This window comes from Bacillus rossius, chromosome 2 (genome assembly GCF_032445375.1).
Source record: "Bacillus rossius redtenbacheri isolate Brsri chromosome 2, Brsri_v3, whole genome shotgun sequence".
Classification (NCBI taxonomy): domain Eukaryota; kingdom Metazoa; phylum Arthropoda; class Insecta; order Phasmatodea; family Bacillidae; genus Bacillus; species Bacillus rossius.
Window position 1 is genome coordinate 107889471 of NC_086331.1, and position 27760 is coordinate 107917230.

At 34.0% G+C, this 27760-nt stretch overlaps 1 protein-coding gene across 3 annotated transcripts in view; it reads left to right on the top strand.

Moving 5' to 3' along the window:
- LOC134529592 (segment polarity protein dishevelled homolog DVL-3) overlaps positions 1-26171 on the top strand; it is an 85933-nt gene extending 59762 nt beyond the window's left edge. For 2 of the 3 annotated variants that reach the window (XM_063363844.1, XM_063363843.1), the window contains 2 exons: positions 5155-5385; positions 25065-26171. In XM_063363844.1, coding sequence (XP_063219914.1) covers positions 5155-5385; positions 25065-25375 — 542 coding nt within the window. In that variant the 3' untranslated portion in view covers positions 25376-26171. The remainder of the gene's footprint in view (positions 1-5154; positions 5386-25064) is intronic. The other variant, XM_063363842.1, reaches the window with a different exon arrangement.
- The last annotated feature ends 1589 nt before the right edge of the window (positions 26172-27760 follow it).

The window sequence follows — 27760 nt, forward strand, 5'->3', positions numbered from 1 at the left end:
GACATGTTTTACAATCATTCTTTAAGAGGGTGTTATGTTACAAGTGGTGAGGTTAGGTTACATATTACAAATACCATGGTATCATGAAAATGATCAGTTAGGTTAGCTACATTAAAAATCCTGAAATATTGTTTGAACAATTGGTTAGGCAGTACCAATACAATGTAGTTAACTTAAACTAACCAAACTTCCTTACTATTTTATAGGCTTTTAATGAAGCTAACCAACATTTATCATAACATGTAACTTAATCTAACCAACCATCCACACTATTAAGTTTTTTTAATGAAGTTAACCTAACCTAACCACTAACCAACCATTCTCATAATTGTACTCTTGTTTAATGTACCTAACATAACCATGCTTTAAAATGGTCAATTTATGGTAAACTACATTTGAGTATCACAATGCCCTCTTAGCTAGTAATTGGATAACATGTCAGAAAAATAAATAAATAAAAGCATTTTAGAATTTTTATTACAGTTTTTGCAGAAAAGTGGCTCTCCTTTGGAATTACTGCATCTTATTTTGGTATCATAATTGTCTGCTATAATTCATTTGGGTTACTTACATTATCTCATAATGTTTTTATTCTAGGTGAGTTTTGTATATGGATAATAAACAACTAGAAATACATATCACATTTATATTGTCCTACCTTGAATAAAATTAAGTTCAATCTTTGTTTATTCATTTGTCTATTGAATACTTGCAGTTTAAAAAAGAACATTGATTAATTTTTAACACTGAAGTACCGTAATAGTGCAAAATCAGGGTCAGGGATAATTATAATCTGGTCAGGGAAAACCTGGAAAGTCATGGAATTTCATTTGAGATTTTGTGTGGCCACCCTAATGTATAACATTACCGAAATTAATTTTCTGACTTAAGCAATACATAGGCATTTTCAAATGTCACGTCAAAAATTTCTTTTAAAAATATCAATAAATGACATGGAAAATATGTTGTTGACAAACAAATTAAGTTTACCCATTGATAGAGTTTAAGCGCACCATTTCACTAGGTAGTCAATGATATGAAAATACATCTTGTAACTAGGGATGGGGCGAATCCTGATTTCCTCGAATCCGAATCCTAACTCAAATCCTCGACTGGAATTGCCAAATCTTGAACCCAAACCCGAATCTTTTAACAGATGATGTCCAAATATCTAATGTGAGTAAGATGTATTCTGCTTGCACTAAAAGTCCCTTGACTTTCTCACATGTAGTTTGGTACATTTCTGGTATAAGTGTATTTGCCAGAAATTTTCTCAAAACCATTGAATAACGCGTTTCCAGAAATGCAATACGCTTTCTGAAGCCTTTGTTTTCTATAACAGACAGTGGCTGATTGTCTACACATATCATTTCTGCAATAAGCCATCTTTGCTTGAAAATTAATTTTTTTTTTGTCTTGAATTGTACTAGTGTGGGCTGTGTGAGTGATGGTTCATTGTTTTGAGGTTCAGATAAGATTCTACTAGGCCCTACAATTTCTCCTGAACCGGAAGATTCACTATTCTCCCGTTTATCAACAGCGATTTGGGCCGAGTGGAGTTAAGATGTTTACGTAACGCACTTGTACATGACTTTCCGCAGGATATTTTTGCACCACAAAACAGACATGCAGCTTTGGTGGTGTCGGATTTGTCCAGAACAAAATGTTCCCATTCGTCCGACATCTCTGATTGTGATTTAAGTCACGTAAATGACTTTAAATCACCATTCACAACGAAAGATAAACCACATGTTACATGGAAATATTCAGTTCAGTAGAAAAACTCGCACAGATAAAATCAATACCGATAACAATTTAATAAACAAATAGGACGAGACGCCATTGTTCCGTGCCCAGTGTCGTCAATAGTTTGTGTGTGAATTGCGTGTTGTGAATATTGTTTTGTTGAAAACTTTTACGTTTGTTTGTGAACTATTTTATTCATTTATATTCTTGATTAAAAGATTACAAAAACAAATTCTCATATGCTTAAAGAAAACGGAACAGTGTTTGATGAGTTCGAAGATAATGCAGCTGACGATGCGCCGCGGTTGCGAGTCGTGAGTGGAAGTTTGGTGCTTGATTAGGTTACGGCGCAAACGGTAAAAATCAATAATAATTTTGCATCACTGCTCGTATTTTGAAAAGTGGCAGATTTATTAATAAATTCGTAAACTGTTGTATGTAGGCAAAACATAATATCAACACAGCTTAGGCTGGGTACATTCTTGTTTATAACATCTGATGCCTTCCTAACCTCAAATATGTTGTGTTTTTACTGTTTCTTGTGTATATAAAAACAAAAATTTTTTCTTGAGAAATTTCAGTTTATTACAGATTAGAGGTTAGGATTTTTTCTATAAATAACTAGAGGTCTGCGAGCCTAAGAATTTTACTTCGAGCCGAGCTGGAGCGAGCCTACTTGAAAATTCTCGAGCTTCGAGCGAGCTCGAGCTTTTGTGGTACAGTTACACTTTTGGGAAATTATTTTTACCTTAAACTTAGTATAATGTTTGAATAAAGTATTAAAATGAAGTGGGCTTATTAATTTTGGGTAACTATTTACAGAGTGCATTTACATTTTTCACTGCTAGGAAAAAAAAAAACATTTTTGCCATTGAATCTTACTGGTTTCCATTGGTTCATTAGTAACTGATATCATCCAACTAACATAACCACAGTTTACAAGTATATGTTTGTGTAAATGTAACATATCTTTGGAATAATTTCATCCTTGTCAATTTTTCTGGAGTCCTTACTGAGCTTCAACAAACTTAGCACCAAAAATCATGTTTTTTGAAAAGTACATTCACATTGTTTCAACATTTCCACTTTTCAGCACAAAAATTCTGAGATAGATTGTCATAGAGTATTTAAATTCTGTTCTTTAATCTATCATGCAGAAAAATAATTTGTTCTGCACGTTCAGGAGTTAAATTAGCTCTACGATTGGAGATGGTGTTTACAGCTGGCAACCTGTGTTGCTGGAATGCTTTAGTAAAATTGCTTAACCTCAAAATTATTGTCATAAATATCTGTAACTGTTATTTAAGGGGACCACCTCATCAGGGGTGTATGTGTGTTTGTGACGCGGGATGATAAGCGCGACGCTCGATGGTATTTCCAGCTCGGTATAGCCTCTAAGTGCAAGTCTCTGAACTGGCGCGCAGTCTTCTCGTCGTCACAGGATAACTGTAAAATTTGAGCGGTGACCGTAACATTATATTGCTGAAAAATGATGATAATGGTGTAACGCAAGTCCCTTAAGTACTTTCAAAACTCTGTACCAGTTGTTTTACGCCTAAAAATTACTCTGAAAAGATGCATTGTAGCCATTTTAACTCTTCTAAAAATATGGTTTAAATACTTAATCCGAAATCAAAAGTACTTTTCGGCCCTCAGCGAACTCTTAAATGCTTTTCGTAAGCAGACCCCACTACGATATCTTGAGTAGTTTTGTAATCACGTTGTTTTTTCTGAAGCTCTGCGCACCGTGTGTGTGCCCGGGTAGGCGGGGCCCTTAAGGTTTAATCAATTGAAAGTAATAAAAATAAAAGCATTTTACTTAATTCAATTTACACTTGCAAAAAAAAACATACGCACAATAAACCTACATGGAAATTAAAGTCTTTTTCAATATCCTGAAGTCAGAAATATGTTTACTCATGTCATCAAATGTAGAGCTGTACTGAAGAAGCCGATTTTGCCAATATTTAGTTGAATCTGCATTTCTGCAGACTTCCGATACGCTTGTTAATTTTTGGCCGATATTACTGAAAAACGAAAGAGACTGCCATAACCTAAAAATCCACAAGTACCCTTTTCACTTTTCGTAGTAGTACTGCATTCTTTCAGATTTCTTAGCAACATGTGCCAACCGTACATATCAAAATTTAACATCCTTTTTTTTTTTTCAATAATGTTTTTTAATTTTAATGTCATAAATAAATACATTACCATCACGGTAAATATACATCTCGGTTGTTACGGTAACTATAGTGCAAATGTGGTAGCTATCATGCTTCTGTAGTAATTATGGTATCTACAAAGGATCTTTAGTTCTTTTTATGGTAATTATCTTAAGATAACTATTGGGTTTGTACTGTAGTTATGGTACATCATCCATTTTTTTTGTAAGTTGTCGTTCATTTGTTTTTTCTTCATATTTAGTTATTTACTTGCGCCATTACTATTTATGACAGGAACTTTAAAAAAAAAATTAAACGGGACTTTATATCACACATTCAATGGCGTAAATGATGAGACCCCGGACAATTTAAACGCTTTATATGGAAAAACCTACCATGCAGGACCTCGTAAGCAAGTTTTACTGTATTTTTTTCTGTAAATAGTAAAACACCGTCACAATGCTTTCCGGCCAAATAACATGCTGCTGTTGAAGCTCGAAATTTTCGAGCCTAACAATTTTTTCGAGCCGAGCTCGAGTTTAGTACTCGGCTCGAGCTCGATTTTCGAGTACTCACAGACCTCTAAAATAACCCATACAAGTAGTAATGCATAATAAATAAAAAAAACACTGAATCCTTTGACGAATCCTATATCAGACCTGCCAAAGCTTTGAATCCCTAGGATTCGGCGGATATTGGATTCGGTTGCCCCATCCCTAGTTGTAACACTTTCGTGTTTGTGCCGAACAGCGACACTATTTGTTGCGTGTCTAGTAGAATAAACGTAAATTTGAGATATCGAAATATTTTCTTGTAATAGTTTTTTTGCAGTGTTAGAAATCTGTTGTACAGCAGGCTGTTCTTAATTTTTTTTTCTCAGCATTTTGAAATGCAAATAGTTGAAAAAATGTTTTACTTTTTCGAGCAGTGTAATTATGTAAAATTAAATGTACTTAAATAAAACTATGGAAATTTAAATTATGAGATTACATTGAGGAGTGTTTGCAGAATAATGGTATGTGGTTTTATGCTCATTGCACATGTCAAATATGTAATGAATTAGGAAAGAATATCGTTGATTCTCATCCTGTCAAGTATAAAGAACTCGACTTTCAAATGTAGTCGAGCTTTAGCTACTGGTTGGACTTGGCTGAAGTTTTTAAGTCTCTGCCCACCCCTATTTTTTTTATGTCAGTTGGGAATTTAGTTTACAGAACTAGATTGCATAAATATATTTTTGTTGCAGCAATGTCCTCTCTGAAAATTGGCGATGATTCAGCATCGACGGACAAAGACACTGTGGGGCCTCTTCCGGCATCCAATCCTGTGGCAGCCCCGTGGGCCGCCTCTCACCTGCCGTATGCTGGCACGTACATGCCGCATGCAGGCCCAGGCTATGCTCCAATGCCCTTCAACTACACGAATGAGCCATCCGTATATGGTTATTCGAAAGACGAAAGTGAGCACAGTGAATCTGGTAAATTTCCTTTTTTTCTATTAAAGATGTATTCAAACAATAAGCCAGACTCTTGTTTTTTTGTTTTAGTCATGTTTTAATTTTACTAAAGCATTTTTTCATTTCAATTTTGTTGTTTGTGTAAGCATCTAAATGCTAGAAATATTTTGCTTTTTTTTTATCAGTACAATAGGAAATGTGTGGTTCTTATACATGTATGCTGGTTATCCAAGCTTCCTTCCAAGTACATTTTCTACAAAATTCTTTTTTTGTATTATTGAAATATGTGAGACTCTGCGAACCAGCATTCTTAAAAATCATTGAAATTTATCTAAAAAGAAACGTAAGTGTCAACAGCGCTTTCTCTGATAACTGAAATACATTCATGTTTACTTTGACTACTTGTCAACATTGTATTTTACATTGCAAGCAACATCATCATTACACAATATTACTGAGGATGGGGAGCCCTGAATACAAAAATGAACTCATGCCATACAAACATTGAACATTAAACTAGGGATGGGACGATTCCAAAATTTTCGATTCCGATACCCGATTATCGATTCCTTAAAAAATCATTTGATTCTCGATACTCGATACTCACCTAGTTAACTTAATATTAAATAATTCAAATTCTATTTGCAACATTTTTTTTTCAGCTTTCAATACATATATGATGTAGCATACATCATAAATTCATATTTATCAAATTTGAGTACACAACTAAGTTATTAACATTAACTCATATAAATGTTTACATCATTAAAAGTTAATGGCTCATATGTCAAAGGGGTCAAACTAATCTAAAATTTGTTTTGTAATACGGAATAAACTATAAAAAAAAATTTTAAGCTTTCCTTGAGCAGTATAAATTATTTTCGTTAATACAACTTTCCTAACTTAGAGAAGGGTACAAATTAACTAAAAAAAATTGTGAAATGAAACAGTAACAAAAAAGCAACTAGAGAACTAGTAAATGAAAGTGTTGTACTTGATTGTGGTATTTCAGCGTTAAGTTACATTTAAGAAATACACACAAATTCATTCGTTATTTCGGCGTTGTGGTAACAACCCAACAAAATCTATAAAACACTGTTGACCAACTAATCATCATCGTCACACCATTCGAAAATGAATGTTTGTTTTCATTTTTCCGCTTTTTGGCACGTTATAAAATGCTTGTGCTGCCACGTACGGCTGGTTGACGAAGTACAGAGCCTGGTACCTGGTTCGCCCGTTATAATCTGCTTGATACTACGACGCTGTTCCAACTATATGCCAGCGCCCCCGGCTGATGTGGTATGGCCACTCACGTAAGGCTGTTCCAAACACTGTTCGCCCAATCATCTGCTTGCTTTTGTATTTATCCGTTGTCGCTGTTCCAAGCTGACGTCAGTGCCCCGAGCGGTGTGCGTAGGCTTTAAAACTTCGCCTGTTTGTCATATCTATCCAAACATTATGCCGGAAAGGAAAATAAACGCCGTAGTTTTGCGTATTTTTACACTATATTTTTGGGTTTAACATTATAACATGAGCGTGTGTAAGCTTTTTTTTGCTTTAGTGCATTTATTATTAATGTTTAGTGGCCGCCATGTTGCGGTGTTTGTTTACCAGTGACAAGACAAGTCTTTTACACAGTATTTAAATTTCCTGTAAAAACATTGCGATTTCGCATTTTAATACTGAATTTCGTGAAAACGCTGTGTTGTGGCGATTTCGCGTAAAAACTGTATTTTACGGTGATTTCGCGTTTATCGTCGTTTAATCGCGATCGCGAAAAGAATACGCCCGTTCCTAATACGCAGTGATAATTTTTTTATAAATAATTTTTGTACTTTGACTTGTTTATAACATCGACCCAAGTTTTAAATATAGTTTATTTGGGGAAATATGACTGTTATATATGCGTCTAGTCAGTCATAACCCCACTCAAAGAGTCATTAAATAATTGTATCTGACAGATTTGCAATGTTGTGAAATGATTTTTTTTTTGCTATATGCGGGAATCGACTTTTATCATCGATTCTCGATTCTCGATTATTTAAGTAGAATCGGTAGGTATCGATGAAATTGGGAATCGGTTTTCCCATCCCTACAATAAACCTCTTGCCTCTCAGCTGCCTCGAAAAAGCACATTAAACCATGGAGCCACTACTCATCTGGCAAAATACAATTATTTTTGATAATCTTGTACAACATCATAAAATTCACTCTTGTAGTAACAAGAAACAACACTTGTATGTGTTAAACAGAAAACAACATTAATAACTCTCCTTGAGAACAGAAAACAAATATATGGAAATTATTTCAGTAGAAAATTCTTTGTTTATGTTTTTTAGCATTTATAATACAAATTCAAATTCTTTTGTTTGTATGGTAAACACATTCAATTTTTTACTGTCAGAAAAACATAATTTCATAGCAACTCCTTTTCATTTTTGTATGTAATAAAATATATACAGAATTATCATTTTAACCTTTCATAAAAACTTTAAAGAATTAAAATGATAATAGAATAGATACAGTAAACTGAGATTTATAGTAAATTGATTAATATAATTTATTAAGAATAGTACACAATTTTTTAGTACTAATTTGATCATGAAATATTGATTATGAGATATGGGAAATGTATAAATTTATACATATTGTTGAAATTTGAGATTAATCTCTAAATGATGTTGTGTCTTTTATTATTAACTGAACAGTAGACTTTCATTAAATTGAGGTACTCTTCGGAGTGATGTTTAAATTGGTTTTGGGGGATTTTTTTATAAATAATTTAAATAATTTGATTAGATTCATTTCATTTGGTCACTATATGGTAAATATCCAAGACTAAATATGAATCGGTAGATGCTAAACAGGCCTCAGTCCAAGCAACCGTAATGAGAAAAATTAATAAATCTGTCTCTAAGCAGCCCTAAATTTTTTTTAAACTAATTAACTTTACTGGAAGGTTTTACTTACCTCAGTGTTACCCGGTTTTACTGTTTTAACATTCTTTTATGTTTAGTTTTCAAACTAGGTGTAAATGCTGTGGACTGAAGCCCTTTTAGCTTATTGCAAGGTTTTCACCAAATAGAAATAGAACATCTTTGGTTATTGTCAATCTGTTTACTAACAATGAAAGATTCTGAGTACCATATTTATATAAAGGTAACAAACACTCAATGTATCAGTACAAAATGTAATTTAAGTTGGTCATCATTTCGATCATCATTGCTGCTGGCTAGAATTTCAGTATAGAACTCCATAAACTCATGAGGTATTAACCTTTTTATTTAATGTCATTTACTTTGGCAGGTTTCATAGCGACTTTTTCAGTGGGTAAGCTACTTCATCTGGAAGCTTAACTTTTTTAACTCCAGGTTGTTTAAGGTGAAATGTGTGGGTTATCACAGAATCATTGAAGTTTCTTGCAATAATCTGGAATTTAAACTTGGAGTCGTAGGTAAAGTGCATGCATGTACTGATCATAAAATTAACTTTATGATCTCTAGAAAGAGTCTTGGGTTTAGTTTCTTCTGAGATACAGTTCCTTTTATAGTAGCGTGGCCACTATTGTTTGAACTCAACAATTTCTTTAGATTGAGCTTTTTTTACTATAAACTTGTGAGTTTTACTTGACTGGATGATGTTTGTCATTTATGAATGCCATAAATTCTGTCGTGTTTTTTCAGTGCTTTTTTTTACTATGGCAAAATCCCTATCACATGGTAGAAACGAATGTCCTCGGACAGGAAAAAAATTGTGCAATTTTTTTCAAAACACTTTGTGTCCATCAAATCTAAAAGCATTCTAGATAAGGTGTGGTTTTTATTTTGCCCCCCACAGTTGTCTGAATACACATGCAGCTTTGTGTATTGTGAGGGAACACTATTCAAAAAGTCATAAACAAGTGAGCATAGGTCATTCGGCCCTTTTTTTACTACACCTTCATGATACAGATAAATAACGGCCTCATATTTTTTTATGTCATGTATACAAAACTTGTTGGTTTTCAGTTGACGTAGGTAGAAGGTATTTGAGGTAGTTGGAAATCCTGCATGAAATCAAAGCAGATAGCAAGCACATGTGGTTCGTCTTTGGTTTCTTGTTCCCTTTTCAAACGAGCATAAAACTTTGAGGCTTTTCTGTTATGACCTAAAAGCTCTGCAGATGCCACTCTTTTAGCTGCCTCATAGGTGGGGGCTTTTAAACTTGACTCTCGGTTCTTCACAAGTGAAACAACAATCACTATGTGGTACTCCAAAATGGAAGTTATAATTTTCATCAAAAAATCTTGCGAAGAATGATTGGCTAACTTTGTTGTTTGTATTCTTTTCATTGTAAAGGGTGCACAATAGTTTTTTGTTCAACCTTGCATCTAAGTAGTTATAAGTCTTTGATGCATAACGGGTTTGTTTTTGATGGAAACTTTCAATGTGTTCCTGCAAAAGCTGTTTTGTATCTGGCAAGTGGACTTTTTTAAAGTGTTTTCCATGTTTGTGAACAGGACTTTTACCCAATAGTTTCAGGGGTTTCAGTCTCTTAACTCTTTTTACTTACACTGAATGGAGAGCTAAGAAAGCTTTAAAATAGTGATGGCCCGATATTCGATATCCGATATCGGAGATCGGTAATATCGGCACATTTTTCAATATCGGACATCGGCAAATACTTGCGATATTTTGATAACCGATGTTTGCTCTCGCCAATAATACTTCTCACATAACCTTAACCGTAATTCCAAGCTTATTTTCCGCGAGCGTAATTTATCTTTCTTCACGTCACCATATTACCTAGTAATTCCAAGCATATTTTCCACAGAAACAATTTCAAGATTTCAAGCCTATTTCTTCTTTCTGATACTGCAATGCATCCCGACGGTACAATTCTTCCATGTGTACACAAATCCCAGTCATTAGTGCATATTTATTCGTTTCAGATATTCGCAAAATGTTTTCGCTTGATGAATTTTCGAAGTTCACTATGTGTACATAAATTGAAAACATAAACGAAAATAATTACGATATTTAATTTAATAAGTGGTATAGCCGTAAGTAAACATGAAGAAGAATAAAGTTGCTGCTTGATATAACAGACATTTTCTTTCCGTGTCGTTTCATGGTCGCCAACTGCTGTTCTATACAAAAACATTACGTAAGTTTTTACAAAAGCTAAAATATGAAACGTGTTTACGTAGGGCAAGTTGCAGCAAAGGTATTATGTTGGCTATATTGAGTGCATTGAAAACAACATAAATAAAGATGTGTGGTTTTATAAACTCTGCAGTACGTTTCAAAGTTGTATTGAAATTACTTTTCACGTATTTTTAACGTGTTTTCGCACCAATAAATGGAGTGATACACTTGAACAATGGTCACAAAATTTACTACTTGAAGACCTTCCTTTCTAGCGTGTCGTTTACCGTGATGAAATTTTACAAAGGGTACAAAAGTTTGATGTTTTTCGGCGGTAGCCTACAACTCACGTAGTTTAGGTTCCCTACCACGTTCGTGCAACTTCGGATTTCTCTCAAAAATTGAAATTAAAAAAAATCGAAGTGTTAGGTTAGGTCAGTCACAACATGCTTGAACTTCTGATTTAGCGGCTGAAGTGGCGTTAATAAACTTAGGAAATCTTCGGAAATTCTTGCAGGGAACCGAAACTACGTGAGTTGTGGGCTTCCCGTTTTTCGGACGGTATTTTTCGTAGATTACAGTTGAGACACTGGACTCAGTACATGCAGTGGCTTGTAATTCATACATTATAAGCAAATACACTAGAGACTAATACCGGACAGCTACAATATTTCTCAACATTTCTCCACAAAAATCTGAAATTTGTTTCCTTGTAGTTACAATATGTTTTTTGCATACTGTAGGTAATACCTACACCAGAATATTGCTTTATCTGGCCTTGAAAAACAATTTAAATTTTTAAGACCTTGAATTTAGAGAGCTTATTTGTAGGCCATTATGATAAATTCATTATTAGCTTTCATTTAATGTGAATTTACTATATTTTACAATTAATAAAAATAATATACATTCACATATGTATGTTTTATTAATTTTTAACATTTTTCATTATTGTCTCTAACAATACTCCAGAACCACAATTTTATAGAATCAGTGTTAGAAATGAGATAGGCCTATTATCGGAATATCGGGTATCGGTTATCGGATCGGTAAATTTGGAAATATCGGAATCGGTATCGGGTTTTTGGATATCGGGTTTTTGGATATCGGGCCATCACTACTTTAAAACATACCTGTTGTCTGTTTGATTCTACCATCACACGATAACGAAAAGTGTTGCAATTTTCTCTGGCATTTTCTCCTTTTTGAGGACGTCATTCGTTGTACTGCAAAAACATAAATCAAATGATGCAGATGCAAATCTTGTAAATCTTTGGAAGACAAATCATAAAACTTCGCCAAAATATCAGCTTGTTCATCTTCGGTTATGATTTCAAAGCAATTCATTCTCTTGGAACTGAAAGAGAACATAAAAATTAGTAACAGAGACTAAAAATGTAAATAAAAATACTTTGTGTATGTTGAGTTAGGCTATATTCTTTACATTGTAAAAGGTGCAAGTCTCAAAGTATTTAGGCCTATGTTTTACATTAAAAAGAATTTGATTTCAAGTTCCAAATTACACATTTTTGAAATTTAGTTTTTAGTTTTTATAATAACTACGTAGTGTCAAAGATTGGTTGTATTGTTATTATACTGATATATCTTATTTGCAGGCATTTCCGGTAGTTTTCTTAGGCACAATAACATTTCCTTCTAAGTCGGCAAATTCTTCATTGTTAACCTAGCTCTTTTAATTCTATTCCTCTTCCACAAGTCTTTGTTCCCTTTAGGCTTCTTATCAACAGACTCTTCACTATTCTCTACTAAATCTTCCATTGGTATTATTAAGTACAACAAACTTAAATGTTTAAAAAACGACAGTAAAACAAATGTTTAATTCTTTATATAACACAATACACACAATGCAGTCTTCCTAATTAATGTTAGGTTAGAAACACCACCACCACACAAGTATGATAGCTGATCAAGTGTGTGAAACAGTCAGGCAGTGTTGCCACTAGTTTATGCTAGAAGGGCCTCAGTCACATAATGAGAACCTTTTAGTATACGTTAAGATTTTCCCTAGCTTATATTAGCTAACCAGCGCGTGTGACTCAATCCCTTTTAGCATAGATAGTTGAAGCTATCCTATAACGTGCGATTTTCATGCATAACTCACTTTGCCATTTTTTTGACAGGCCCTTTTAGCATGTGGGATTTAATATTTTCAAAACCAAATGATAATACATTAATTATATTTTTTTTCTAGATTCCCAAAAAAAAACAATATCCTATCTCTGAGATATTAAATTTCTCTAGAATGAAAATTTAATCAAAATAAATACTGTTTGAGATCCATTTCTATATATATTAGCTATGAATTACCCATCCCATCAAAAGATAAAATAAAACCCAATATTAACTCCTATAAGGTTAAAAAAAATTTTTATAAGAAGGTAGAACTCGGGTTTGTTTTCAGGTTGACTGATCTGCAGAAAAGGAATTTACTCTGTAATAGCAGAAAAATGTAGAATATAAAAAAAAATTAAAATCCAATTTTTCATGGTTTGTCCTCCAAACTGCTAATTGCTGTTAAAGCCACTACAGAGTTAAAGTTATCCCTAATTAAGTCTGACATTAAGTATTACTTTAAGGATCCGAACAGCATCATGGCATAAACAAGACTCTCCTCTCAATATGGCTCAAAACTCCTACAAAAACCCTCGACAAACAAAAAATAAAAAAAAAAGGAAACACTCTTTGTAACATCCTGACATGTTGGCGACAGCCCCTCCTGCTTGCTGCTGGAAGCGCAAACACTGCTCCAAAACACCAATTGACCATTACACCTGTGCCAAAATCCCCACTCTGCTGTGCTGATGCCTAATCTGCAACTGCGCATGTGAATCCAGACCTGCTAGCCAATCATGACCCAACCTGGGGGCTTGCTGTCTGCATCACGTATCCCCCTCCATGCCCTCTGGGTAATCACCACGCTCAAGGCCACAGGAATGGATGCGCCAGACGAAAACACCTTTCCTCAGCACAACTTCTTTCCAATGCTGACAAAAGACAAGAAATACCAAACAAATGGCTGCCTCTTTCCTGTGCGCTTCCCATGATGAGTCCTATCTTGGGTACGCGTGATCCTTAAAAAACTACAAAAACTTTCCCAAAACCAAAACCCTAAAGAAAGTAACTAATGATGATAAAATGAAGAATTTGGAATACAAAACTAGGTAAAAAAAAATCTCTGTAGCAACACCAAACCACGAAACCTTGAACTAACCATGTAATTTTTTTGGTACCAGGAAATGAGGGATAAACTCATGAATTTTTGAAAGCTATCAGGAACAATCTGTTTGTCTGGCAAGCCGTGTCACCACCTAGACCATCAACATGAAGGTCAAGGATGACAATCCACACCAGCTACCAAGAGGGCAAAACCTATATGAAACATCATAGCAAATACAGTATAATCTCATTACAACTTTACCTGCAAAACCCCACCTTTTCGGTTATTAATAATGAAAATATTTTATATTGAACTGTTACTAAATGTAAAGCATCTTATTGGGACCTGAAAATGAATACTTTAAAGAGAGAAATCCATTATAGTGAGGTACTTTATAATGAGGTGTTACCGTATGTAAAATTTTTTAAAAGGTATTCTTAAAAATTTTCCCTCCCTGATTGTGGTGAATTAAAAAGGTTTTAAAATCAAACTTAGCCTAGTAAGAAAGGTAAGGTGGCTAATAGGATTAGTCTTAACAAAATAATTTAAAAAAATTAATTTCATCAAATTTCTGATACATTTTTCCATTCACGAATGTTATCTAAAAACGATGGCAGTTATATGGTAATTGATAACTTAAAAATTACATAAAATTCCCAAAAATTAAATATTTCACTAAAATCCTGCTTAATAAATATCTAATCTTAACATAAGTATGTACACTTGTAACAAGTCACAATCGTGCCCGGCTAAGACGATGACTGTTCCTTGCACAAATAAAAATAAACCAGAAAAATCTCGCAATGACTGCTGCATGTAGTGGGTTGTAAAACTCTGTTTGTGCTTGTTATTTGACTTGAAATTGTTAACAATAATTAGCAGATGAAAACATTTCAAATAAAATTCCACTTTTATTCTTTTCAAATGACAAAATAATTACATGTTCTTTCTACGATAGGTCCGGCAGCTAACACTCACTTTCGCTGATCGTTAGTCACTGTTCTGTGCCTTCCTTGAACTAATGTCCCTTGCAACTCCGTCATCTAGGTACACAGATACGTGGGAAACAAATCCCGATGGGCCAGCGGATCACCCAGGTTTAAGCCGTATGTCTGGGGCCTATAAATTCTAGTCAGAATGCCCGAAAATTGATGGAAAAAAAACTAAGGTTGATATTTATTTGCGGCATGGCTCCGGCACCCATAAATGAAATTGTCCATCCTTACAAAGTCGTACTATTATATTTGTGAACCGCCACCCCCGCACAACTCTTGGCACAGTACTTAAACAACGACTGACGAAACACAGCAAATAACAGCACACTTGGGAAAATTAACTTAGGTGGGAACTTCCTCGAAATCCTGCCTTCCCATTGGATACAACATTTATTCTTACAATTATGATTCAGACGCACCCCTCCTTGAGGGCTTCTCATCGCTCTGTCATCTGTCTCTGTCTTTCTCTTACACCTTACATCTCTTTTTAATCTCACATTCCAGTCAGTTATTCCCACGGTCTGGGCTAACGTCTGTCCCTCTCTTACACCGGATGCTATAAACTATCGTCCTTCGGCGCCGCTGTGTCGCTGCACGTCTGTTTTTCTTTCTCTCCACACGATTCCTCACTGTTTTAAAACCACAATAAAACACACATCCAAAATTACCATTAAAAAACGTTTGAATTCTATAGGTTAGTGAAATTCAACCTTAACCAATAATAACCAAGCCAGCAAAATGAACAATAAAATTATAGTCAAGAGACTTTTCAAAATAAACTATTTAAATATTAAAATTTATCACAAAAAGATTACAAATAATAAAATACAAGTATGAAAAACTAAGTCACAATGATCTTGAAGCATATAATCTGCTGAACTACTGCAGTACCTACTAAGAACATGCAATTTTTTTTTTAAAACAAGTGTAAAAACTGGGAATGGCAGGGTCTTGCAACATTATATTATGAGCCCCCCAACTTTTCAATAAAATGACCATAATATTTAATTAAGAAGTTCAAAAACCAAAAGTGTAACATGAACAAAAATTTTACATAAATTGTTACATTCCATGCGGCCCGGCTAACACATAGAAATGTAACAATACAAACAATGTTCTTTAAGAATTTATGATTACGATGGTCGATTCAGATAATTTTTAGTTACATCAAAATATGTTTTAAATTGAAAATGAAAGAGTTTATTGCATTACTTTTTGTTTATTTCGTTTCAAACCAAAGAAACGATAGTTTTTTCAGTTACATGACAACACAATTCAGACAAATTTAGTTCTAAAGCTTTGTTACTTGCACAGTTTTTGTTCTACAAATTTTTTCGAAGTCCTTGAATTTTGATAGGATGAGGTCCAAATACATACCATATCAGACATTTTTCTGTTGATGGTCGTCGAGTCTTGTCGCTCACAAAAAAATAGAATTTATTACTGTCCCTTGGTTAGCGATGTAACTCAAGGTACGGTCGCGCACTGACCGAAGTCGTGCGAAGTTGGGACGTTGCCGACGCCTAGGGCCTAAATTTATAGTTACATTATTCCGAAAAAATCTTTAGGTTAAAATTTACGGCCTGGCCCCAGCCCCTAGGCGTGAAATTTTCCCTTAGTGCAACTCCATAATATTGTGCGAGTTGCCGACGACGCGACCGGACTGGACGATAATCGAGCGACAACTGAGTTGGTAGACGAGATTACCTCCCTTGTATAGGTGAAGACAAGGGAAGCAACCCCGTGGGCCAACCGACCAATCACAGTACAGCATTCATCAACATGCCCAAATAAGGAATTTCGGCCGAGCGCATCACACCACGCCAGGACTCGCCCTGATTGGTTGGCTAGTGGTAGCCTCCAGAGAACCTTCCAGACCGTCGCGAAAGCTATGCGTCCACGTGACGCGTAAATCCCCAACAACGCATTTACAACGAGGAAAATAACTTTCTGGCGCCAGTGTGTCGCGCCTGTCCGCTCTTCCTTCTGGGCTTTCCAGACTGTTCTCGAATTATTCCACTACATCTCAATAGAATTCATAATTTACCCAACTAATTTACATATAATATTCAAATTTTAGCAATTGAAGTTGAAATTCACATTCAAAATTTTAGTTTAAAAATTATGTCCTGTAAAATTATATTCTCCATTGCCTTAAATAAAACAATTAATGAAATCATACATCAAAATTAGTTATGAGTTGGAGTTAACCCACAAATTAATAATTAAATATCTCGGGAAAATAAGTATTTTAAGACTTTACATGAAATTTAAAAAGAGTAATTAATAACAATTTTTAACATATCTGAACTGTTCTCTATATCAACAAAAAAAATTATCCTTCACATCAAACTTATTCTTAATATTCTTATGACCCATTTTGCAATGCTACAAAATATTTCATATCATTTCATGTGAAAATCACTTCTGTTATAAATATCTATATTTACTGAAACATTGTAATTCACAATATTGGAAAAATATCAATTCATGAGTTTTTCACAGACATCAAGAAGTCATCGAGTAGTGAAAAGAAGACATAATTATTCTTTCAACAAAACTTGTATGATTACTTATTGGAAAAATTACAAAATGTTTATTCTAATTCTTGTTCTTATCAAAGTTTACATTACATATTTATGCTATAATTGCATGAAAATATCATTCGATTTATTACAAACTTCAAAAAATACAATATTAAACTATGGTGTCAAGCAATGGTCAGCATCAAAATATTTTTCCCTCTCTTATCCTTGTCAAGCAAATTTACATCTGCATTGTTACAATGTGAGAATTTAAATTCATGCCCATACCAAAAAAAATGCACATACACAACATAGCACTAATATTTGACCTCCATAGTCAAAACCACGATCGTCGACAATACACACTTGACTCATTACAACCTCTTGGTTGACATGTCAACAAAGAAACACTCTGCACTTTGGCCCACAAAATGACGAATATGATCTGGCATGCTTTGCCCAGAAAATGTTGAAGTTAATTAATACACTTCTCTTGTAGATAAATACATTCATGCATCTTTGCCAGTCCATGAATACCTCGACAATACAGAACACTGCAGACAAAACTACTCAAAAGATATAAAAAAAATTATTACTTTTATTCTACAAATTCAGAAAATTAATTACCATATTTGTTATTCAAAAGTTTACTGTAGCTTCCAAATTTAACAACTTATTCAAATTTTTCAAATTCTGCAAAGCTACCATTAATGTCGATAAATCTTTCTCTGGTACAAACTGAAATACATTCATATTTACTTTGACTACTTTTCAACATTGCATTATCCATTTCAAGCAGTAACATCATTATTACACATTACTGAGGAGAGAGAGCACAAAAAGGGGGAAAAAATAAAAAATGGACTTGTGCCATACAAAACATTAAATATTAAAACCCTTGTCTCTCAGCTGCCTCAAAAAAAAAACACCTTAAGGCAATGATTCTGAGTTTCTCCCGAGCGTGCAGAGAAAGAACACAACACTCGTAGTTCCTAAAGTTCTCGATAGAGAGCACTAGCTGTAGGATGAGCAATGGAGTGGTCTTTTTTTCTTAATTGGGTTTTTTTGGGGGGGGGGGGGGGTGGGGGGGGGGGTTGCAGAGTAGGAGGAGTAACCCGTAAGTAACCGTATGCTACCCAGCAGAATTATAATAAATAATAATTTTGTGCATACACATGTAAACAAATATAAAGAACATTTCACATATACAATAAACATATTGTACATTTTACCGCGGTGTATTGGTGGCGAAACTCTCAGATTTGGTCTCTTCTGCGAGTTACGCAACATCAAGTTTTTAGTTATTTATTATAAAATATTCAACTAGTTTGAAATGCTTATACTAAATAAGCTAATCCATGAGATGACACAAAAACTCTTCGTACACAGCTGACTACTACAATCAGTGAGGTTGGCCAGTAAAACAGTTTTCATTCCCTTAAAAAAAATTAGTTGTCTGTAAAGTCGGTTTACGGACAGTTGTTTAATGTGACAACGTCATAACAAAACATTGATAAAATGATTGATCCAGAAGGAAATGAAATATCCAATTCGGCCTGAGACTGAGCTGTAATAGGTTTTTGCAACCAAACCATTTAGGCATTAAAAATATGTTATTCTTTGAGGAAGTAATTTTTTTAAAATTTTTCTATCTTTTGTATGATAAAAACTACCTATGCATACTTTTATGAATAAAATTGAATCATTTTTATTGAATTATCATTATTTTGTATGGATACAAAGAAGGAGTGAAATGAAATCTACAATTTAATTGATAAATTTACTTTTATTTGCATTCATTAATTCAAATATGTTTATTACTTTTGTAGTGTCGCGCACACCGTATTTATTTTTACAAGTACAAAAATGAAGGTTTAGCAGCGGCGGGGTTCAGCGATGCTAACCGCACGGCCACGAGGCCATATTGGAAATAATAGTTTCAGATGTTGTATATATATTTATAAAGATTTTGTTTTGTGTTGTGGAAGTTTTATAAACGTATGTAGTCTGCTATGTTTATTTCTTATAGTGGTAGGCGGGAAATTTAAAATATATTGTCGGCTGCTAGTCGGCCGCCATGTTTATACTAACTTCAAGATCGTCGAGAATGTTTTACGCTTTTTTGCAATTACACATTTAACGACTAAGTTTGTTCGTCGTGAAATTAAACGTAGAATTTAATAAAAATGCCCTTGCAGTTAATAAAATAAGTATTAGTAAGTTTAAGAAAAAATTTCGGCTTTAATCTCCAACACAGACGCTCTTGGTGCGCTGGGGCCGAGGTTAAAATTCGTCGAGAATATTTTACGTTTTTATGTCTTCCAGTGCTCAAAATGATATGCAATTGTGGCCCCGGCCACGAAATTTTATTTATAATTCATTAATAATAACGCCCCTCGCGATAAACAAAGGAAAATATGTATTAACAAGTGCCTGGTTGCCGCGGAAGACAATGAGCGTAATGGGACACATCGTAGTGGGACAATGTGCGTTACGGGACACTTTTTCATGCGTGCAGCCGGCGTTCATTGATTTATTAGACGTCACGTCAAAAAAATGTTTTGTTATATACTGTATGATAAAGGTTTTGCGCTTCTACAGGTTATCTTGCTTTACAAATTTTGTCACAGCTATATGATTTAACATCTAATAACGTGAATTTCTGTTGTAAAGTGGTATTTTTTAATATATAATTTTAATTTATAGTTTTCTGTACAACGATATAAAAGGTGACCTTTTTATACAATCAATATATATTTGTAGCTAAATATATGTCCACAAAATAGTGCAGCTTATTGCACTCAAAATTTGTTCTTTTAAAAATACGTAATTAAAATTTACAGAATAAGCTATTGTGTAGTAATTTATTATTGCAACATAAATACTGGCTTAAGTATAACTTACGGTTGTCATGTCTGGCGAAATGGAGAGGCCTTCATGCTATCCCTATGGGTGATGTCAACCATCACCGGTAGTTCTCCTTGTAGGTATTTATGTACTGCAGTTCTGACAGGCATGAAATAACATGTGTTGTAATTGATAATTAATATTTCTGTAATTCAAATTTAACTCTAAAAGGGTCACAGACCTATACAACGAACCGCCTTCGCTACCCAGTCAGAAGTGTTGGAATTAAAATATGTAGGGAGTAGGAAAATCATCATAGGTAACAGAAGAATTTTTCAGAGGGTTCTAACCAACAATATTTTAGTGCATACAGATAAAGTGATACACGAAGAGTAGTAATTCTACCCCCCTCTCCCCCCCCCATCCACAACACTAAACAACAATCGACACGTCACTACATGAAAAACACTGCTTCAGATCTGGACCTGGATCATTTAAGTGAGAAAAAGGCCTGGATAAATTACGACCACTGATGTTATATATGGAAATCAAATGTCTAAGGACTTAGCTGAACTTGAACCAGTCTAAGTGAATAGTAGTGAGGAATAATAGTACAATAAATGTAAGTCATTGATGTAGTTTTATAATAATTTGTACTCTTGTTTTATAAATTGTAATTAGTGCATGCCAAATTCACATTTTAAAATAGCCAAATAAAGAAAAATTGAGAAACAGTACAAATTGCTCAGATAAGTATATAATTGTCTTAGGAAAAATGTAAATTACACATTTTGAAGAAAAGGTTATTTATTTAAATAGCAATGGATTAAATAAAACAATTACGTAGAAAAATAATTACACATTCATTGCAAATTAATATAAAATATTACAATTTTTCTTAGTTATACAAGTATAATTACATTTTATTTTCAGCCTGTGGAACACATAATTATGCTATGGGTCCTGTCAATTATAGATTTTCATTTTTAATCAATAATATGTAAGGCCATAAATGTATGAGGTACAGAACATAACAAATCTTTAATGATTTACAACCAAAATCTACCCTGTTGACATAGCATAAAAACACGAAGATACAATACTAATTTGAACTAAAACTATTTTGGAGGTAAAAATAATTTTATTAAAATGACTGAAATTGAAGTAGGCTAAAATAGAATTTCAATGTGTTTATTTAGGCCGTGTCCGAATTCAAGTATGTAGTTATGTGCTTGCAACCTTGCATACTTCACTTGCCCTTGACGAATCCAGATGGGTTCGATGTTTTGCCTCTTCACATGGTACTATCCAACCGAAAAAGATGTTTACATTTTATTTTTACACACAAATTTTATTGAGAAAAAAGTGTTTAGCTGAAAATAGTCATTTATAACACTTAATTGCTGTCTTGCGAATTTGCGGAAATTTAATTTATTGTTTTACCTTTGTTTGGTATTTACGATTGGTAGGCTGTGTGTATCTGCATGTATTTGTTGAAACTTCTTTGTAAAAATGTATAAATGAATGTTTTTATTAAATTTATAGTACAAAGGGTTTATGATTTTAAGAGTTCTTAAATTAATTAAATATAATATCAAATCTAACCCACAAAAGTTTTTCAAAATTGTGACATATTTTCAACTGGAAGTGCGTGAGAAGTAAACAGATTTGTTTACTTGCGTACTTGTATAGCATACTTCACTTTCAGTTAGGCAGCCCTTGTGATATCATTTCCAGGGACAAGTACGTATAGTATAATATACTTCAGGCGAATACGGACATGGCCTTGCAATCTTCAATTTATCTAGAAGAATTAATTTAAATTTTATAGAGTTCAAAATTGATTTTATGAAACATGAAAGTGTATTATAAAGTTTAAATCCACTGCAGAAAGACTTGCCAAGGCAGTATTTTTTGTTCTCTGCATGTGTATTTTGTGGGTGTTTCTGGTTCAATTTTTGAAGTATTTTTTTCATGTTGTTTTGATATATCAAATGGATACAAAGATAAAAATACAAGGAACAGGATGAATCTTTAATGATTTAAACAGTTCTCTGTACTGAATCTGATGTGGTTTATTCATTTAAATGCTTACTGCTCATTTTTTTAAAGTTGGATTTGTTTATAACTCTAAAAATTAATGCCTTAACTAATAGAGTGAATAAAAGAAAACTGTGCTGTTCGTATGCAATTGTATTGGGGCATGATTTTTCTAGCCCTTAAATCATTGAAATAAAAGTAATAATTTTTTTTCTAGTTAGGCAGATTTCGGAGAAAGACTTTATGGTAGCAGTTACCACTGTGCAACTTCCAGAAAATTTATACAAAGTTTTTCATTACATCGTTTAGTGTCCCCAAAATTGTCATCTCAATACTTTATATATATACACGCGCATACACACACACGCACGCACGCACACACGCATGCACGCACGCGAAGTTCTACTGCGACACACTGGGCCAGCCAATCGTAACAAGTCACAATCATGCCCGGCTTTCCCAAAAAAATAATCTCTCAATAACTGCTGCATGTAGTGGGGTGTAAAACTCGGTTTGTGATTGTTAATTGACTTGAAACTGTTAACGATAATTACTAAATAAAAAATGTTTTAAATAAATTTTCACTTTTATTCTTCTCAAACTACAAAATTATTGCATGTTCTTTCTACGATAGATCCGGCCTCAAACACTCACTTCCGCCGATCGTTACTCACTGTTCTGTGCCTTTACGAACTAATGTCCCTAGTGACTCCATCGTCTAGGTAAGCAGATACATGGGAAATAAATCTCGGTAGGCCAGCGGACCACCCGGATCTACGCCGCACATCTGGGGCCTACAAATTCTAGTCAGAATGCCCAATAATTTATGGAAAAAACTAAAGGTGATATTTAATTGCGGCACAGCCTCAGCACCCTGACGTAAAATTGTCCATCCTTACAATCTCATACTATTATATTTGTGATCCGCCACCCCCGCACAATCTCTTGGCACAGTACTTAAACAACGACTGACGAAACACAGCACATCACAAAACACTTAGGAAAATTCACTTAGGTGGGAACTTTATCCTGCCTTCCCATTGGCTACATCATTTATTTTTACAATTATGATTCAGACACTCCCCTCTTTGAGGGCTTCCCCTCACCTTTGCATCTTCCATCTCTTTTTAATATAACACCGAATTCTGGGATTCCCCATTCAGATATTCCTACGGTCTCGGCTAACATCTGTCTCTCTCTTACACCGGATGCTATAAACTATCGTCTTTCGGCGCCACTGTGTCGCCGCACGTCTTTCTTTCTCTCCACACAATTCCTCACTGTTTAAAACCACAATAAAAACGCATGCAAAATTACTATTAAAAATAACACTTAAATGCAATAGATTATTGAAATTCACCCTTATACAAATAATAACCAAGATAGAAAAATGAATGTTATTAATTTTAGTCAAGAGGCTTTTCAAAATAATACCCTTAAATACTAAAACTAATCACAAGAAAATTACAAATAATAAAATACAAGTATGAAAAACTAGGTTACTTTGACCTTGAAGCATAATAATCAGCTGAATCTACTGCAGTACTGAGAAAACACTATTTTAATTTTTTTTAAATAAATACTTGTAAAAACTTGGAAGGGCAGGGTCTTGCAATGTTACATTGGGGTGCTAGTATATGCTTATTATTTATTAAATGCTAGTGATTATTTCTGCTATATGTTTAAAATACCTTGGAAAATAAACCTAACTGAATACATTGAAGTAAAAAAGTAATATATAGCACAACTCTCCAAGCAAACATTACAGCCAAATATTATAATAAAAATATTTATATTTAAAACCATTCTCTAAAGTTCATAATTTGTCAACAACCAAACCAAATCTCAAAGTACTACGGCATGATGATCCACCCGCTGGGCCAATCACGTTGCTACAGTCATAGGCCAGCAGGATACTAGCCATTCTGCAAACATTCAACTGCCAATTACTGACTAAAATAAAGTCGGTTCAAGTAACCTACCCTCCTGACTTCATGAAAATATCATTTCCATTATGTAAGTTCAATGGATATTTTTCTTTAAACCAGATTCATAAAATGTTAATAAAGTTATGTAGATTTCACAGTCTACTAGTAAAAGTAAACTTTTATTTTTAATATCTTCATAGCGCAATTATAAAACAAAGCTAGTGCATAGCAGGATGGCAGGCTACACACATGACCGTGCAAAATACAGGTGTAAAATTGGTCCTCAATTAAATTCTTATGCATAAATTTAAGCCAATGAAATTTTCCAGTGAATCAAACATTAGTTGGTAGTGTAAACAAAATTTTTAGGTATGATTATCCCTTGACAGCTACTAGCAGCTTGTAAATAATTTTTTCTCTTCAAAATTTATATTAGAGCATGATAGCTTATGCAAAAATTTTTGTGAAATTCAAGGAACCTTCAAACTTTTCTAGTATATTTAATGTACATTTATTGTGGGTTACTTATCTAGAATATAATGATTATTAATTTTTTTAACAAGAATTACCTGAGCAATGTAATATCTCGACAATGTCTCGCCACTATATAATAGATAAATGTAAACAGTTCCCACCTCCTGCCCGAAAGCCAACTTATTCTACTGTCATTTGTTGCACAATGCATCTGTAATTGAAATAAAATTTATTATTAATTTTTTCTCTGTGCATGACCTCCCTTGTGTTGTCTGTTGTGTATTTGTTCTATGATAAGTTTTTTTTTATGGTTTTGAACTATTATGTCATAAATGTCTTATGTAACTGATTTTAACTGAAAAAGAAGAACATATTATTAAGTAAAATTAGTTTTGTCTGTTTGGTCCTTGAAACCTTTCCTTCCTTTCCTTTAAAACCCTTGAATATTCCGTGATAAATCCTTGAAATAACAACCAAAATGTCTGTAAAAACTCAGTATAGTGCATGTTGAATATTTAGTTTTGGTTTGAACTGAACAATGATTAGAAATTGCTGTGAAATAAATGTTATGTTGGTTCTGACAGGTGGAAGTAGTAATGGCTCAGAACATCTCTGTAAGGAAGGTGCAGTGGATCTCATGAAGTCAGGGAGCTCTACGAGTGAAAGTGACGCTCCTGTTGGTGGAATCATGACACTGAAGCCATCTGCGTCTGGAAGGAGATCTGGTGGTTCGCGGTCACGATCAAGTGGCTCAGAACAGTCCGTTGCCACCATTTCCACTACCGGTCCACAGTCCCAGCATCCTCTTCAACAAACCCAGGACTTGTCTGGTAGTAGGCAATCGTTTCGCATTGCGATGGGAAATCCATGTGAATTTTTTGTCGATGTCATGTAAACTGGCATCTTAACCACATGTACTTTACATTTTCATATTTCGTCTGTTTTTAAGGTGAATAGGATTGATTCTTAATGTGGAGTGAAATTTTTTCAAATCATGTGTTTGGCATCTTGAATTAATGATGAAACAAAGCTAGGGTGAGCTGTTGTTGGAAATAGCACATAGGCAATGTGAAATGTTTGATTGTTATATACTGCCATAGTTGTGAACTTACAACCAGTCATTGCCATTGTAACTTCTAAATAAAAACTGTCTTTTGTTAGTTTCTGATAGAAATAAATGTATATTTGTGTGCATATTGTGCAATGATGATTGGCTCATTATTTGTTGTGATGAGCAGTTGTAGTCTATGGCAGTTACTGATGTACCCAGCTTGATTCAGCAGAACTGCATTTGGCCACCATCATTTCATTTTTGTGTTTGTGAATTTTATTAATTAAATAACTGGTCAAATTTTCACATAAACAGGAATCAACTTTTTGCTTTTGTTCTAATTTATTTCAAATATTATGAAATTTGTGATTAAACAATGACTTATTTTTCTTATTTATTAAATTTGTACTAAGGTGCATAATTTGTACAGTGTTTCAGGGCTGACATTTTATTAGTTTTCATGGCATTAAGTACTAATTTATATTTTGCAGATATTACAGAATTAATGGTAGGAAACATATCATTAATTTTACTTTTAAGTTCCTTTATGTAACCTGTCCATTTCTTCTATGATTGTATATTGTTTTATGCTCTATGCCTGTTTAAAAATATATATTGTTGTTTGGTGCAACTAGAAAAATCTAAAATTATTTAGGTACGAACTTACCCGAGTGCCAAAAACTATATATAATAGCTGGTAATCCGAATTGTACATCTTTGAAAAGTGTTTTTCCATCTGAACTAAAGTGTAAATAAATATATATAACTCTTGAAAAGTGCATACAGTGTATGCATTATGTTAAATATTTTGCAAAGCTATTTAGCGTACAAATCATAACGAGTGCCATATTGTGCCACACAAATTATCACTAATACCAGCTTGGTTGCAGATTTTATTTTTATTCTTTGTTGGGTTAATTATATTCCAGTTATTTAAAATATTTTATCTTCTGATCTTCTTTTTTAAGAGGATTATTTTGTAGCATTTTGTTCCGTCACCTCACTTCTTTAAATTGCTTTTTCCTTGTTTCATGTACTAACTAGTTTTTCACATGTTGCTTCGCATGTACTGATTTTGGAGTGGTGGCAATATTGTAATAGTTTTTTTTAGATAGGCCTTCTTCAGACAAGTTTCTTTTCACTGGAAAACTGCCGAAACACCAATTATGTTCAATCCATGGCTGGTGGTAATGAATTAAATGTTCATAGTTAATTCTCATACAAAACTCACAAGTACACCTATCCCTCACTTAGCATGTCTTCAGATTGCGCGGATTCATTTAACACGATGTGAATTTTACTGCCCCAGACTTGAATAGCACGTCTGTAAATTTCAGTTAGCACGAAATCTAGGCACGCAAAAAAAAAATAGTCTAGCACGACGCCACGAAGTCTGTTTCAACTTCTGTAAACAACAGATGTGCCGTGGAATACAGTTAGCCAAACAAGGGGGGAAGAGATGCGCGCACAGGTCTGTTAACGCTATCGGCTGTTGTACAAACACCAGCTATGGCAAGTTAAATTGCGGCTATGGAGTGTAAAGGACCAAATGTTTTTATGTCCACGCGTATGCCGCTGTGCCATACCTTTGTTGCCTGGCCATAAAAGGGGCCATGAACTCAGTCTAGCCAGTGGCAGGGAATTTACAAAAAAAAAGCAACGCCTGCCCATTCAGCTGCCGGTAACTGTACGTGCTTGATCACTCGTAATGCATCGTGTTCAAGTATTTGAGACAAAACTAGAAGTATTACGGCATGCAGATTGTCATGAAGGCCACCCTTATGTTGGTCGCACTTTAGTTTTAAGCAAGTCAACTGTGTGCACAATCGTACAAAATAAGGACTCTTACCAAAAGTTTATATAAGTCTGATGCTGTACTATCGAGAATATATTTGACATTAAATACCAGAACAGAAATGAACAGATGCTTCACGTGGAAAAGGTTGTTAAATGAATGTTGCAATGAAAAAAAAAAAAATCATTGTCCTGACAGGATTGATGTTAACCAGGTGGAGATACGTGAATAAGGACTTTAATTTTTGAAAAATTAAAATGTAATTATCCAGACAGTAATATCGGTTTCATTGTCAATAAAGGATGGTTTGGAAAGGTACATAACCACGTATTTCCCGTTACGCAGTGTCGTATTTGTCATACAAAGTGCAATGGGAGGCATATAAAGATAATTGGTGTGACATATTTATAGTTGAGTGTTATTCACATTTATAT